The sequence below is a fragment of the Syngnathus scovelli genome, chromosome 10, assembly GCF_024217435.2.
Source record: "Syngnathus scovelli strain Florida chromosome 10, RoL_Ssco_1.2, whole genome shotgun sequence".
Taxonomy (NCBI): Eukaryota; Metazoa; Chordata; class Actinopteri; order Syngnathiformes; family Syngnathidae; genus Syngnathus; species Syngnathus scovelli.
In genome coordinates this window covers 1,807,731-1,822,194 of record NC_090856.1, presented here as the reverse complement: position 1 = coordinate 1,822,194, position 14,464 = coordinate 1,807,731, and the positions used below count along the sequence as shown (strand labels likewise).

General features: G+C 41.7%; 3 protein-coding genes across 4 annotated transcripts; all 3 read right to left on the bottom strand.

The window, feature by feature from the left end:
• Nucleotides 1-143: 143 nt before the first annotated feature.
• On the bottom strand, nt 144-3,141 carry ndufs7 (NADH:ubiquinone oxidoreductase core subunit S7). 2 transcript variants are annotated; one of them, XM_049732202.1, is made up of 8 exons: nt 3,040-3,141; nt 2,526-2,562; nt 2,333-2,407; nt 2,148-2,268; nt 1,841-2,020; nt 1,398-1,444; nt 1,225-1,313; nt 144-394 (listed from the first exon to the last, which is right to left on the bottom strand). In XM_049732202.1, exons 1-8 carry the CDS (start codon nt 3,053-3,055, stop codon nt 297-299), a joined length of 663 nt encoding a protein of 220 aa, XP_049588159.1. In that variant the 5' UTR covers nt 3,056-3,141; the 3' UTR covers nt 144-296. The 2 variants fall into 2 exon arrangements, with proteins under 2 accessions (XP_049588159.1, XP_049588158.1); XM_049732201.1 differs by lacking the exon at nt 3,040-3,141 and having other exon boundaries at nt 2,526-2,599.
• Nucleotides 3,142-3,466: 325 nt separating this feature from the next.
• LOC125968010 (uncharacterized) lies at nt 3,467-8,317 on the bottom strand. The gene is made up of 5 exons (XM_049719234.1): nt 7,705-8,317; nt 6,246-6,537; nt 5,236-5,778; nt 4,602-4,815; nt 3,467-4,296 (listed from the first exon to the last, which is right to left on the bottom strand). The coding sequence occupies exons 1-5, from the start codon at nt 7,930-7,932 to the stop codon at nt 4,038-4,040; spliced, it is 1,536 nt and encodes a 511-aa protein (XP_049575191.1). The 5' UTR covers nt 7,933-8,317; the 3' UTR covers nt 3,467-4,037.
• Nucleotides 8,318-8,465: 148 nt separating this feature from the next.
• Nucleotides 8,466-11,957, bottom strand: ctdspl3 (CTD (carboxy-terminal domain, RNA polymerase II, polypeptide A) small phosphatase like 3). The gene is made up of 11 exons (XM_049719236.1): nt 11,659-11,957; nt 10,847-10,952; nt 10,623-10,763; nt 10,416-10,524; nt 10,219-10,330; nt 10,040-10,126; nt 9,819-9,881; nt 9,463-9,542; nt 9,258-9,384; nt 9,083-9,178; nt 8,466-8,896 (listed from the first exon to the last, which is right to left on the bottom strand). The coding sequence occupies exons 1-11, from the start codon at nt 11,791-11,793 to the stop codon at nt 8,831-8,833; spliced, it is 1,122 nt and encodes a 373-aa protein (XP_049575193.1). The 5' UTR covers nt 11,794-11,957; the 3' UTR covers nt 8,466-8,830.
• Nucleotides 11,958-14,464: the final 2,507 nt, after the last annotated feature.

Below are 14,464 nucleotides of genomic sequence, written 5' to 3'. Positions count from 1 at the left end.
CTGGTGGCAGGCTAACGCACTACACTTGGTAGACCACTGTCAAGTACTCATGGGACAATTTAAAACTATTCTGCAGATATGACAGCAGATTCCTTTAAAAAAGGTCAGAGTTTAGTTGAAAACAAGCATCGGTACAGCTAACGTTAAATAATTCTGACTTTATTTTATGGTGATTTCTTGCAGTTCTACATTGAGGATGAACAACCTCCCAAATGAAACCAGAACTTCAACACTTAAAGCTCAGGTGTATTATATACACACACACACACACACACACAGTCATACATAATGCCCATTCACTTCCGATACCAGATTGCCAACTTCTTCTCACGCTTGATCTTCTTCTGCAACTGCAATGTTCCATAGAGGAGAGCCTCTGCGGTGGGTGGGCACCCTGTGCGCAGCAGAAGTAGTAGGATGGAGAAATAAATCACAATTTTATTCTATCAGACTACATCTATTTTCCATGACTGTACTATAAATAATATCACATTACCGTAATTTCCGGACTATAAGCCGCGACTTTTTTCCAAAATGTTGAACCCTGCGGCTTATAGTCAGGTGCGGCTTATATAAGATTTTCTTTCGTGATTTTTGTGATGACTTGATCACTTTTATACACTCGTAAAAAGGCTGTAGACCACTGTTGTGCGGTATCTTGAAGAAAAAAACAACAACAAAAATACTATTTTGAAACACTACTATGGCTGCTGCTTATTCTGGCTGTGTTGCTTGTGACTATTATGAGCTTTAGTAGGAATGCACGCTAGGTGACCTGCGTCAAAGGGCTCTAAACCCTTTTTCATACTCTGCCATGTGACTCAGAGATTACACAAAGCAGTGGCGCTGTTTGGACCATCTGCATTGTATTAAAACCCAATCAATCATTTAAATTCAATTCTTCTGACATTTTGCTCACCAAAAACAAGTTGTAATGAATGTGAACTTTTAATGCATTTTATTCAGAAGGTTACTTTGAACCCTGAGGCTTAAATGGCGGTGCGGCGTATTTATGGATTTTTACGGCTTTCTGTGTACTGTCTTTCTTTGTAAAAAAACTCATGTGCACGTGCGGCTTATAGTCCGGTGCGGCTTATGTAAGAAAAAAACTAAAATATCCCTGAATTTTAGCTGGTGCGGCTTATAGTCCGGTGCGGCTTATAGTCCGGAAATTACGGTAATATAGCCAACATTTTAAAGATCATTATTCACATATATGTATACCTGGAACATAAATGTCCACTGGTACAATTCGGTCACAGCCTCTGACGACAGCGTAAGAGTAGTGATAGTAGCCTCCTCCATTTGCGCAGCTAGGGGGCGCAAACAAGCATGAAACATCTGCTTTAATGCCAATATTAAGTCACAGCAGTTAAAAATGATTTAAGTCATCTTACCTTCCCATGGAAATAACGTATCTTGGCTCAGGCATCTGGTCGTACACCTGTCGGAAAAAAGTATTTACATCATTTTCAACATTAAATTTTTTGTATACAACAAATATTTGGGTCTCCAAAACTACCAGAAACATTATTAAATTAGTTGCTCATTGCTTTAAAAAACAAAACCGTTGGTAAACTCGTTGAAGGTCACTGCGCTGGCAACATTGAGCAGCCGATCAGTTGCATGCCAACGTGCTCAGTCGGTCACCATAGTAATGAAAGCTGTACTTTGCATTTGGATGAGACAGAGCCACCGAGTCCCTCAATGCTGTGATTTGAACATGTGTGACATGAGGTTGTTAAGTGTTGCTCCAATTCTTTATATATAGTTTATTCATATTGTAATATTAAGCACAATACTGACATTGTACTCGAGGATTAGACTTCTGCCCCCTCACCTTCCTGAGAGCTGGAGCCATTTTGTTGGTCAAGGTCCCGGCCACAATCATGACATCAGACTGTCTAGGACTGGCGCGGAACACCACGCCGAAGCGGTCCATGTCGTAGCGCGGTGCCGCCATGTGCATCATCTCTACGGCACAGCACGCCAAGCCGAAGGTCATAGGCCACAAAGAACTCTACAGGGGTAAAAACAACAGATCTTGACAGTGATATAACCTTTGGTGCATCCATATTAATTGTATAAATCATCTGACCTTAACTCTTAATTTGTAATTCAATAGACACAAAAGACGGTCGACTCACCCTGCGAGCCCAGTTAATAAGGTCATCCAGTTTGGTGATGACATACTCGCCCTTGCTGCTGGCTACAGACGATGGTTTGGCAGCCGCCACTGCCGTGCTTTTCTCTCGGACGGGGACCAAACTGTAAGAAGGGACAATACCTTATTATAAGGAACTTGATTTTATCAAACACACAAGCATCTCACCTTGTGGTGGTATTCTCGCTTTTAGCGGCATTGTGCAGACTCTTCTGCTGCTGAAGAAACAATGATGAAATTGGTCTGAGGAAGAAAGAGCAGGTTAAATTTAGTACCATGATTTACCCTGTGCAATTGTCATCTTTAAGATGGACGCCATGTTGAAACTTCACATTCGAGCATACATAAGTTATTTACTTACCTTGCAGAAAAACTGCCAGACATGGTCAGGCGAGGCCCTGCAAAAATAACGGCATGCATTAAGTATTTGAGATTAATTTTTAGTCACCCATTTGTCAAAGCTGGCTGTATGATAATTATTTTATTGTCTATTCATATTGTTCTGTTGCCTAACAATTATGAGCGCATTTACAATCATGTAAAAAGCAAAGAAAACGTAAATAATCCACCAAACGTCCTTGTCTACTGGATGTCTGCGTCGTCTATCTGTTTCTAACTTTTCTGTTAGGTTACAACGAGGCTTTTGGAATTACAGCAGTCGTTTGATTCTCTTGCATATTAGCTAGCAAGCTAACGCAGACACAGCAAGGTCAGCGTGCATATGCGCTTAAAAGTTGCTGCTCCAAATACTGACGCAGTGAAACATAAGACAGTCCGATTTGGTGTCCAAAATCCCAAATAAGATTAGCAAATCACTCTTATAAAGCCCGATAGACTTGACGAAAGCGTATTATTTCACTCAAAACATTACGTACCCACCAACGCCGCCATCTTTGGAAATAGGTTTACGTCACAGTCTGGTTGTGTTCATTACGTACTCATGCGGCTAGGGGGCGCTGCTGTTAAGGTCAAATCTCTTGTCGATGGGCTTAATAATTATATTCGCATATATATATATATTTTTTTAAATTATGGTGCCGTTCTGTTCATGTATAACAAGCGCATCTATGGCGTCCGTGTTCTTGAAGTGCTAATTATGTTAGAGCGCCACTCAAACGCACTGATTTTCATTGGTTAATATTCATTACACATTTTCATTAATTCTTTTGTCAGATTTAAGTTATTTCTGTGACCTATGTGGGTTTGTCTTTCATGAACAGAGGTGTACCCACAATTTTATCCATGTTTGTGGTTCCGAGTCACTGAATTTCACATTCTCCTCCATGAGCCCACACACGTCTCCCAGAATAATTGTCTGCAATTAAGTTTATTTTTATTATTCTTCTGTTGGCTTTCTATTTTAGTTTAGACTCATTACAGGGGCCAGAGAGCAACATCAGCAGCAAAGTAAGCCAGTAGGCAGCAGATGGAGGGCAACTTGGAGCACACATAATAACAGTCCCAATGCTGCACGCATATATACGTTCTTCTGAGAATAACTCTTCAGAGGCCCAGCAGCCAGATTTTTTTTTTTTTTTTTAACAACTGGATTTTATTCTGCCTTCATATACACAAACTTTTTACAAACTTTTTTTTTTTTTAAGCAACATGAGAATTGAAGACATTTGTACTGGAGTAGCTTGAAAGGACTTGTTGGAGTGCTTGGCCCCATCACCACCAAAAGCTGGCAAAGAGCTCTTGAGTTTCAAAAAGTAAACAATAAAATAAAAAAAAGTCTACTAGAGTTAAATCATTGAAGCCATCAAGAACTGAGAGGTTATCGTGGCAACTTCTTTAGCTTTGCCGGACTGTGGACCACAGGAATGACTTATTTTTGAAGAGATTTCCTTCTGGAAGAAGAGCACACATGTCCTCACTGAGAGTTCGGGAAGTTTGTGGCCAGCACGTCTGGTGTGCCACTTGGGCTCTGTGTCGTCTCCCCCAACCAAGAAGATGTGGTGACCTGATTAAAAAAAATGTCCTGGGAAGGAAGGAGCGACTCTCGGCGGCGGTACAGGTTGTACAGGAGAAACAGATTGTAAACCAGTAAGGCCATGAGCGGGAAGATGGTCAGGCCGGAGCCGAAGCCTCTCCAGGAGCTGCACGCGTTCAGGCTGGCCCAGTAAACAAGCCTGTTTGAGGGGAGGCAAAAAAAAAAAAAAATCAACTGTAATGTTACAGTGATGTGACTCACGTGCCAGTAGGTTAAAGAAAATTACTTTTGTCGTGTACAAGTTTGACTTACAGTAGCTTTTAGGGTTTGGTTTTGTTCGTGACATTGTAATTGTGGTCGCTTTGAGTCGAAAATAGACTGACTCTCGTCCACTGCACACACATCTTAACCAGCGTCGGTAGCAAAAAATTTTATAAAGAACTGAAACTCTATGAATAATAACTCTAATTAGATATATTATATATTTAATGAATAGAAAGTTACCTTCCCAGAATGAACATGGCGACCGACATTGGTACCAATTTGAGCTGCTGTTGAGGGATGAAGGCCGCCATGACGAGAAGATTGAGGACGTAGAGGAATAACAACTGCAGGGATGCAGTCACGAACAGCTGCTGAATTGCGTGTCTTCGGGGAGGTGAGTCGTGCAAACTGAACGAGGCGCTACAGAAGCGGCACATTGCACCTAAGAGCATCGCTGGAGAGGGCACAGAAGGAAAATGTTAGGAAAAACATTTTTTTTAATGCCACTTTGTAAAGAAAAATGATTATTGGTGAATTTATTTTATTTTGTTAAGTGACACCATTTTTTTCAGTAAAAATAATTGAGATGATTCACTTACATGTATAATATTTGTTTTTATCTCTGGGTTTAATTTTTACTTTTTGTTTGACGATGAACAATTTTTGAAAATTATGTTTTTTGACTATAAAAAAATCAGAATTTAGAAGAAAATATTAAATAAATGGCCTGCCATACGCCCGCTGTGTAGAGGTTGAAAGTGCACCAAATAAAAGAGGACAGGAGACGTTGAAACATTCCAAGACGAGGCGGCCAGACAAATTGAATCCTTCCTAATCCTTCCGCTTTTCCGTGTCTGTTGTGAATGATGCCTACCGAGTACGACGGGGACTGTCGCCACCGCACAGCAGCAGAGGGTGAAGACCACCCGGCTGGTCACGTCGGGGCAGTCGGGGAGCTGAACGTGGACGTAGCTATGGAGTGCGTAGAGAATGGCCGACGCACACAGAAAAGAGGCCAGCACTGAGAGGAAGGCGGGGACTCGGCCCCTCTGACAGCATTTGCACACGCAGCAGCACCGACCGGATTCCTCGCGAGTGTCCAGCACGCCTTCCGGGCTCCACACCGTCAGCTCCACGCTATCCGGCGGTGGAGCCATCAGGGGTCGATCTTCATCCCCCGTACAGCTCAGACAAGGGGGTTCTGGACTCCATTTTGGTGTGTTTGTGCCGTTGGGGATGTCTCCCTGAGACATCAGAGTTGGAGCCTTGATGCAGTTTTCCGTGGCGCCGGCCAAATTACGCTCTGTGGTGATCGGAGTGGAAAGAGTTTGATCCAGCGCTCCCTCCTCTGTGTGGCCGTGTCTCCTTTTCTCCTCGTGGAGGCCATTGCTAGGCTGCTGGTGGCTAGAGGCCGAGTCTGTTCAAACCAGAGGGACAGATTAAGACAGCATCCAAAACCAAACAGTAAAATTCATCTCTGGAGACTCTTACGCATCATCCACTGCATTATCACCATATTAAACATGTCAAGGCGTCGAAAGTGGGTTTTAGGAGATTATCTTAATGCCTGAACCTCAAATGATCTGCTCTGCCACATCCTATAAATTCCCAGAACATCAACAAACCACTCCTGCATATCGTAATTATTACTTTGCTAAGTTAGTTTTGATTTAATGTGTATGTGTGTCTGTGATTGTTTCCCATTACCGAATTTGACATCCAGTCAACATTCACCCAAAATGTTCTTTTAAGTATATATCCAAGAAAACTGGAGACATTTAGAACTGTGATTCCTCTGACTCAAAAGTTCAAAGATGCAATATGTTAAATGCTGAGTTGAGCTGGAGCACATCTCAGATGGACTTTGGTGCAGTCTAAACTTACTCTTTGGCTCGTCAGCCGACGGTAGATGTTCCAGGGAACGCTGCGAGCCGGAGGCCGAGTGGGAGGACGAGTGCAGCTCCTCCACCGAGGACTCTGGACTGTCTGACACGGGTGCCATGCAGATCTGTGTGTCCAGGTCCAGGAAGGGGGAGAAAGACAGCCTAGCAGGGTCGATGTCCTGAAGCTGATTGATGATGTCACTGATGGATTCCTTCATGCTGTCGAGCTCCTTTGCGTTCTGCCCGTCGCCGGCCTTAAGCCCTGACGTGTTCATAGTCGCACAGCCTGGCACCTGATTAAAACAACATGAACAGGCAACAGAAAAATGATTCAGATTTTCCATCCATTTATTTTTCCTGTTCCCAGTAGAGCAGCAAGTGAGCTGGAGCCTATCCCAGATAGGTTGAGACAAACAATACATCTGGAGATGTAAACATGCCTAGAAAATATGCCTAATATGGAAAACTATTAAAATATTCCAGAAAGGAGTTCTATCTATCTGGATGGGGGGGTATGGGCTTTGTAATCTGTGCCTTCTCTCCCGCAGGTAAATTTCCGCACATTTGCAATCACTGCTTGAAAGTGCGCGTTGAATATAATAAATAAATATACGGACCCAGATGACGTCACAATAAATTGTGTCGACAACATCTTGAGGATGGATTAACGAAGAATCAATTCTGTTTGTTGACTTTTATTTACAAAGCAAAGTGACTATTTCGGTGACGTCACTCATATTCTTGGGATGGTCTGCTTTTTCAATTAAATGAACTCTAATTAAAGTTGCATGCAATTTCTATATTTGTGTTACGTTCATTGCGATTATATCGGGATGAATGTGTGCTGTTGTAACCCACGCGTGCTGCACGTGGATGCGTTAAATGACTTTAACGCCACAATAACAACATCCACGCGTCTCCTTTTGTTGCTTCAAACCCACGCTGACTTTCATTGACATGTGTGGCTCACATTCGGTTAAGTCGTTTTGGCGCACACTTGCAAGGCAAACAATTGCACTCGGAACCAATTTTTTTCTCTTTTTCCAAACAAATGAAATGACGCGACCATATTCAAATAATTCCAAACCACATAAATGCAATTCGTGGTGATCAACTCGTGATCGTCTGCATGTGGAAAATGCGCGTACGATCGAATAGAGCGGCTTTTCTCCCGCTTTAAAAAAGAAAAATACTTTCCCGGCTGTGTTGTGCAATTCTAAAAAATGCCGCTTGAATATTGGGTCAAGATGACTTGGTCACCAAGTGAATAAAAACGAACAAAATGTGGCCCACCGTGCGAGAAGCTACGTCTCAATTAAAACGCAGTTAAAAGTCATTATGACTTTTGTCTGTCTTTTGTTTTGCGCCTAAGCGGCAACAATCGCAGAGATAAATGAAACAACGCTTGAGTCACACACTATTAGTCAAATACATTTAAAACTTAGAATTAAAGAACTTACTTTTCCAGTAGGTTGTAGGCTGTTTGTTGAGTTTACGCCTCTGGTGGTTAGAAGAAGAAAGCCTTTCTTCCCTCCCCCTCTTGGTTTTTCTTTTTGTCTTCCAGGATCCTGAAGTTGTGAATCAAATTTCAGGACGGACAAAATACTAGGCTTTCCCTCCGCCCATTGCACCCCCTCCTTCTCTTCCCTTCCCTTCCCTTCCCGGCCGGGTACCATGTCAAACACCATATGGAGCAAATAAAGCAGAGGAGATGCAGCAGGAGGGTAAGCACTTAACTTCCAGATTGAGACTCACAGTCGAAATGTTCACTATCACGGATATGACTGAGTATACTTTGAAAGTGTTCTTTTCTAGCCGTGTTCACTGTCAGCATTGCTGTTTGTGTGTCATAGTTATTGGATTACAATTAAGCAAGTGTAATGAAACTTGCAACAAGTGAACAGATGGAAAGAGCACGGCTGAACTGTTTTGCAAATCTTTTCCACTTGCTGCTCTGTTGGCTCTTTCCTGCAGCCGCGGGGCCATACGTGAAGTGAAGACTTATTTTTACAGGCTGCTTTTGTTTTGAGAGACACACAGCTGAAAACCCAGCTGAGAAGTCCAAAACGACAGAGCCGTGCCATCCGCCTGTAAACAATGTATGACTTAGGTGTCGCATTTGAGGCTCGGAGATGAGAGAGTTTAAGAAAATCTATCGCGGGTATTTGTTTAACTGCTGTGTTGTTAAATGCCGCAGATATTTCACAATCATACAAAAGGATAATTATCCCACAATTAGTTTTATTGCATTAAACATTTATCTAAAATAAAAAGGATTTGGCGAAATAATAAATAATTATATACACAACACATTTGAAGTTTCATCTCCGGGTCTTCTACTCAGGGGAATGATTTGATGGTAATGTGGTGCAAAATATAGAGCAGCATAACTGAAAAATGGATCTGTCGTCCTTGGAAGAGGCACAAGGCATGCATGTCCACCACCACCACACATCGGTTGGCACATTAGCTAACCGCACCAAATTTTGCCAACGCAACAAAAATGCAAAAACAAAGCTGAGAGAGTCAAGTGTGTGTGTGTGTGTGTGTGTGTGTGTTGGGGGGGGGGGGGGGGGGGGTGTCACATCAGTCCTCCGACAGCAATCGGTGGAAGTGATCCTTCCTCTTCTTCAGCACCTCCCGAAAGTCCTCCTGAAAAAACACAGGAGATGATACGAGCGTGCCCGTGGAAAGTCTGCTGCTGCAGATAACCTGCGGTTTGATTTGGAACTGACCAGAGGAAAGCACAACTAACATTTTCAGGATTCAAAAAGAAATCGCCAAAATACACACGGCCATAAAAGATGCAAACAAAAAAGCGATAAATGTCAGACGAACCGCTGCAGACAGTTTCTCCATATAGGGGATGAGCTTCTGGAGTTCTCGGTCGTCAGATTCACCAGACCAACTCTTGATGGGAAGCGTGTTCATCAACTGCAAAATCCAGATGACATCTCAAATTGAATCAAACTGACGGCCAACGAACAAGGTCGACAATCTGTGTACTACGGACATGGTTGGGGTAGGTGTGGGGGGCGTTGTCCAGAACCACAGTCTTGTGCAGATCTCTCCCCAGGACGCCGAGATCTTTGACGTAGTGGCCGAGAACACAGGAACACTCATCCTGATAAAGACGGTGGCTGCAAGGGAACAAAATTATGATGTTATTCATTAATTCCTTACAATGCACAAAGTGAAATGCTTTCAGGATGACCTACCGAAAGAGCTTCCTTTGCGGGTCCAGGATGTCCAAAATCTTCTCAGCGTACTCCCGCTTTGCACAAGTGTAAACAAAGAGCTGCAACATAGGACCACAATGTAAAAAAACACTTACTGGCTCTTATTAAAAGACATGCGAGGACCGTTTGCAGAAGGGCTCCCCCTACAGTTTAAAGTGTGCCATGTCAAAAGCTAAAGTCAAGGTAAACAACAAAACAAAGATGTTACAAATATGCACAATTTAGTTAGCCTGGGCCAACTCTTATCTCAAATGGATTCAAAATGTGGAGGAGGAGATAAAATCAGCACAGACATTCATTACTGTATACTAGATCCAAAATACATAGACACACACCTCGTATGCTTTTGCCACGGACTGCAGAAACTCCTTCACATATGGCCGTAGGATCACGTAAACCTGTTTGTGCCAAACAATGGAAAGCCATCGTCGGCATGGGGCCAAGGCAGACAAACATGTTCATGCTAATGAAACAACGGCTATAAAACCGCAAAATTCACAGATGAATTGTGAAAAAGTAGCCCCATTCAACATGCAAATTGATTTTTTACATTCACCTTATATTGATGATCCTGAAATGCTGTCTGGAAGGTGTATTCGGCATTGTCGATCACATTCAGAGATCCAAACATCAATGTTTGATCCTGAAAGCACAACCATCGATAGTTTGTCTTATTTTGCGTACCATACATGACTCAGCCTTAATAGGGACAAAGAAAAAAAGGTTGGTACTCACTAGGTCCACTACAAGCGTGGCCTCTGGGGTACTCCTGGTCTTAGGGGGGATGTCAGGTAGTCTGGGCTGGGAATAGTGCGACTGGGATGGCAGGTTCTTGATGAAAGTGAAGCTGGAAAAAAATATGGTGAAAGTCCGATACTGTGATAATGACAATAGCAAGGATGACACTTAAACGGGCAGAAAATAATGCTTACGGATTGAAGATGTGGTTGTCCACGTCTCCCACCAGGAGGTCAATGGAGCCGTAACCAAACACTCCTTGTTCAGGACTCATCATTACATTGTTTTCTTCGCTCTTGAAATCTTGATTTTTGTTGTTGTTGAAAAAATAAAGACCAATTTCTTTCTCACTTCACAAAAGTGAAGACATCAGAAAAAATACAGACTGAGGATTTACTTACTCTCTTTGCTGGGTGTGAGGAATCGAACAATGGGGGTGGAGATCTTTTGGGTGAATGAATTATGAGGAGATGCAGGGTCCATCTCTGACAGTATGCGTTCATGGCGCAATATAGACCTGGGGGGAGTCTTCAAGACCGCATCTTGAAGAACAGTGTCAAGTTAGAGCCAGGAAAAAAAGGTCAGGGTATCAACTTATGAGGAAGGAGCGGGAAAAAATGATCACCTGTTTCTTTGACAACCGTAGCAATGGCTCTTTTTCTCAGCCACCTACAGGGCAGCACGCGCCTCCTCATGGGTGGGACATCTTCAGAATCTGACAGCACTTCAACCTTCACAGTAAGAGGTTCTGGTTGGGCACTGGCAGCTTCATTACTTTTCATATAAAGATTATATTTCACTCATTATTTGAAAGGTGTCATACTGTATTAAACATTATATTGAAGCGAGGAATTCTGCAACATTGTGTATGAACAAAATATATGTCATACTTTGCATGGATGTTGACCTACTTATTGGTACACACATGAAGCTGGCCCATTTAAATCTGCCCTGCTCAACTAATCCTCACAATTCCAGCACATTCATTAAAACACACAAAATGTTGTGTTTACAAAGAAACATTAGGGAGAATACACACTATAATAAATATTATTAATATTCTGCATATGGTATTGAGCACATTTAATTTGCGCCACCCATACAACTAAGGCCACAATCAAAACAATACGATTAATGCATTGGAGTTTGAGATGTGCATGTTGGCCTGATTACACAAACGTTGATAGTTTTACAATTCTTTGAATATGTATAAATCAGGTAAATGCCAAATCTCGATCTAACTTCGCAGACGATCTTTTAAACTTTCATTTTGAGACCATAACAATCGAAAGCTAGCTAATAGCTAGCAATAGCACGGCTAATTCACTCGAGCTAAGTTGTAGGCACGAAGCGTAGTTTGCATTGAGAGTAAATGTCAGGACATTGAAATACTTGTGAAATACAGGAAATACTTATTATTATTTTTTTTTGCGTTACCTTATCTTGTAATGGAGTTTCTGGGACTAATACACGACGACTTCGTCTTGGTGTAGCTTCGTTGCTGGACGGCTGCCGTGTTTTCCTTGGCGTCTCCGTGTAGGGCGTCAAGGTTCTCTGTGATCGGAGTCTCATTTTAGGCTAAACTTACACGTAAAGTTACTTTGTAAGAAATATATAACGCATAACTGTAAGACTTCCTGCCCGTTGTTTTGCTACATTCTATCTGTTTGCTTTTTGACGAGGTCCTTTAGCTCCGCCTCCCCAGTCCCCGCTTCATCTCGAATCATGCGCTCCTTTGTGCCAGTTTAAACATACCGGATGCGATTGGTTCATGACCACTGTCACGATCACTGGGCGGTGCTTGAGAAAAAGCTGTTTGACTGCAGGACGATCATTATGACCAAATTGTTTGAGGCGTTCTCAACACAAATGTGTGCATATGGCGATCTTAAAAGTGAATAAACTATTGTTGCATATAATAAAGCACTCAAATAGAGGCTCTGGGCAAGATAAAATGACTATAAAACCCTTGAAATAACCCAACAGGTTTTCTTATCACTGTAATGTCTCTTTTTGACCAGCAGGTGTCGCATTTTAACACAATATTGCTATTAATATGGATTAAGGGTGTTTTGTTTCTCTTAATCTTAATCTGTGACTGCTCCCTAGTCCCTGGGCCACGTTACGTGTTTCTTTCTAAATTTCCTTCTGATTTATTAGCCTATTTAATATATAATTCATATTTTATGTTGTGAACGGAAAAAGCTTTAATTTGACAGGTTGATATTTTCTTGACCAATTTGAGATCATCTAGTTAGATTAAAATAAAATATATCATATGCAGTTGTGACATTTAAGAAAGTTGGTATTTTATTAATTTCAGATTCAAATTTAAAGTATTCACACAAACACATTGAGTAAATAGGCAAGAATAACTCTTCACCATTCAAAATAGAGAGAAAAAAAGTTGCATTGCCTTCCCACTTCACTGTTACCAAGGTTACTAGGAAACATCCCATTTATTAAAATCATGTACGTATAGATAAAGAAGGAATAAGCACACGTCGAGTGAACATACTGAAGACTACTTGTGGTGCTAACAGTGGTACGATAGAAAGCAGTACTTTTGAACTGTGGGATTTCTGCTGTTGCATCATCAGCAGAAGTCAATCGGGCTGTAACATCTGCCCGCTCTGTGTACCCACTAAAATGGAACTTGACACCCAACTGGGATAAATGCATCCAACTGGAGGTAGAGGTAGATTTTCCTGAGAAGTTTTAAGAGACAAGACACAACGCCTTGTTTCCTGAATTTCTGAAGTTAGCTGAAGACACGAGGAGCACACAAGCTTCCCAAAAAATCGTCACATTATCATCATCACCACCATCATCATTACTAAGGTAATAAATCTGCTCTAAAATGTCATCTCCGTACGCTGGTTTGCAACAGCATGGAGAAAAAAACAAAAGCAAAGAAATAGCAAAAACAAACTTACATGATATAATTCATAGCCCTAAAAAGCCAGAAATATTCTACTCCATGAATCTTAGTAATACATGTTAATTCATACAATTGTCACAGCAGAAGGCATCTTGTTACTTTGTCATCATCCTCTGCACACCACCTTCTCCTAGGCGGAGGCAGTGATGTTCCAGAAGCATTCAGACCCATAAAAGTGGTGGTGAATGGTCCATGAAGGGATTGACAGCAGCAATATTTCAAGTCCAAGATATTTTTCTTTTTTTTTATACACAGCGAGCACATGGATAAAGTGAAACTGTCCAATCTACACCAAAGTGTAGATGCAGTAAAGACTGCATTCAATCCAAAGTCAACTGCATTCAAAACAAGAACAAAAAAAAAAAGAAATAACATTTCTTTACTGAGTTAAGACTTTTTTTTTTCCAGAAATGTTCTAATTATAAACGGACGATCCTGCCAAGAGCTACGGGAAAATCACAAATGAAGTGTGTCAATCTTGACAGATGTGAGAGCCACACTTTGGTTCTTCAGTGTTTGAATCCCAAAAAAAAAGGAAACACTGTACTCAGCCACTTGGAGGGTCCAACTTCAAAAACCTTTCCACGAGCTCCTACCTACCACCACCTTCCTTTCCATAAGGCAATGGCAACAAATCAAGAGAGAAAGTCCCAATTAGCTGTTATCTGATTGTCTGTAATCATTAGTTGGAGGGCTAACAAAATCAATATCATGATCACCCAGGTTTTTTTTTCTTTTTTTCTTTTTTTTTTTCTTCCCAGCGTGTCGAAGTAATTGAGGTAGAAAGGTGTCAAAACAGTGGCTGAAAGGATATTCAAGAGTGTATGGAGGTATACAGTGTTGTCACAATAACTCCTGATTGTCACAGACAAAAAAAACAACAAAAAAAAAACGGCAAACTCACACTGAGATGCAGTTAAATGAGAGGGAGAGAAAAAAAACAGCAACTGCTTAAATGTCTTACAAAGCTGGTCGGACAAACGCGGATTCGTACAGGAGGGACGTTGGGGGGGGTTGGGGCAGGTGCTTGAATGTTGGGGTCAAAAGGTCAGGGAGACAAAAGTGTCAACGGGGGGGGGGGGGCAATGTTGATTCTTTAGCTCAAGATTGATTGAATTCTGGTTTTTGGCACCCCCCCAACAGTTGCTAGAACGCCTTGGTTTGATTGTCAGGTCTTTCACGGCATCTCTGACATCTGCTACAAATCCAAAAGCATTTCCCCCCCCCCAAAAAAAAATTATTTAGTAATGCTTTGTAAAAATGTCACAACTATTGTTAGAAGGCACTATCCGTCTTTGTTAC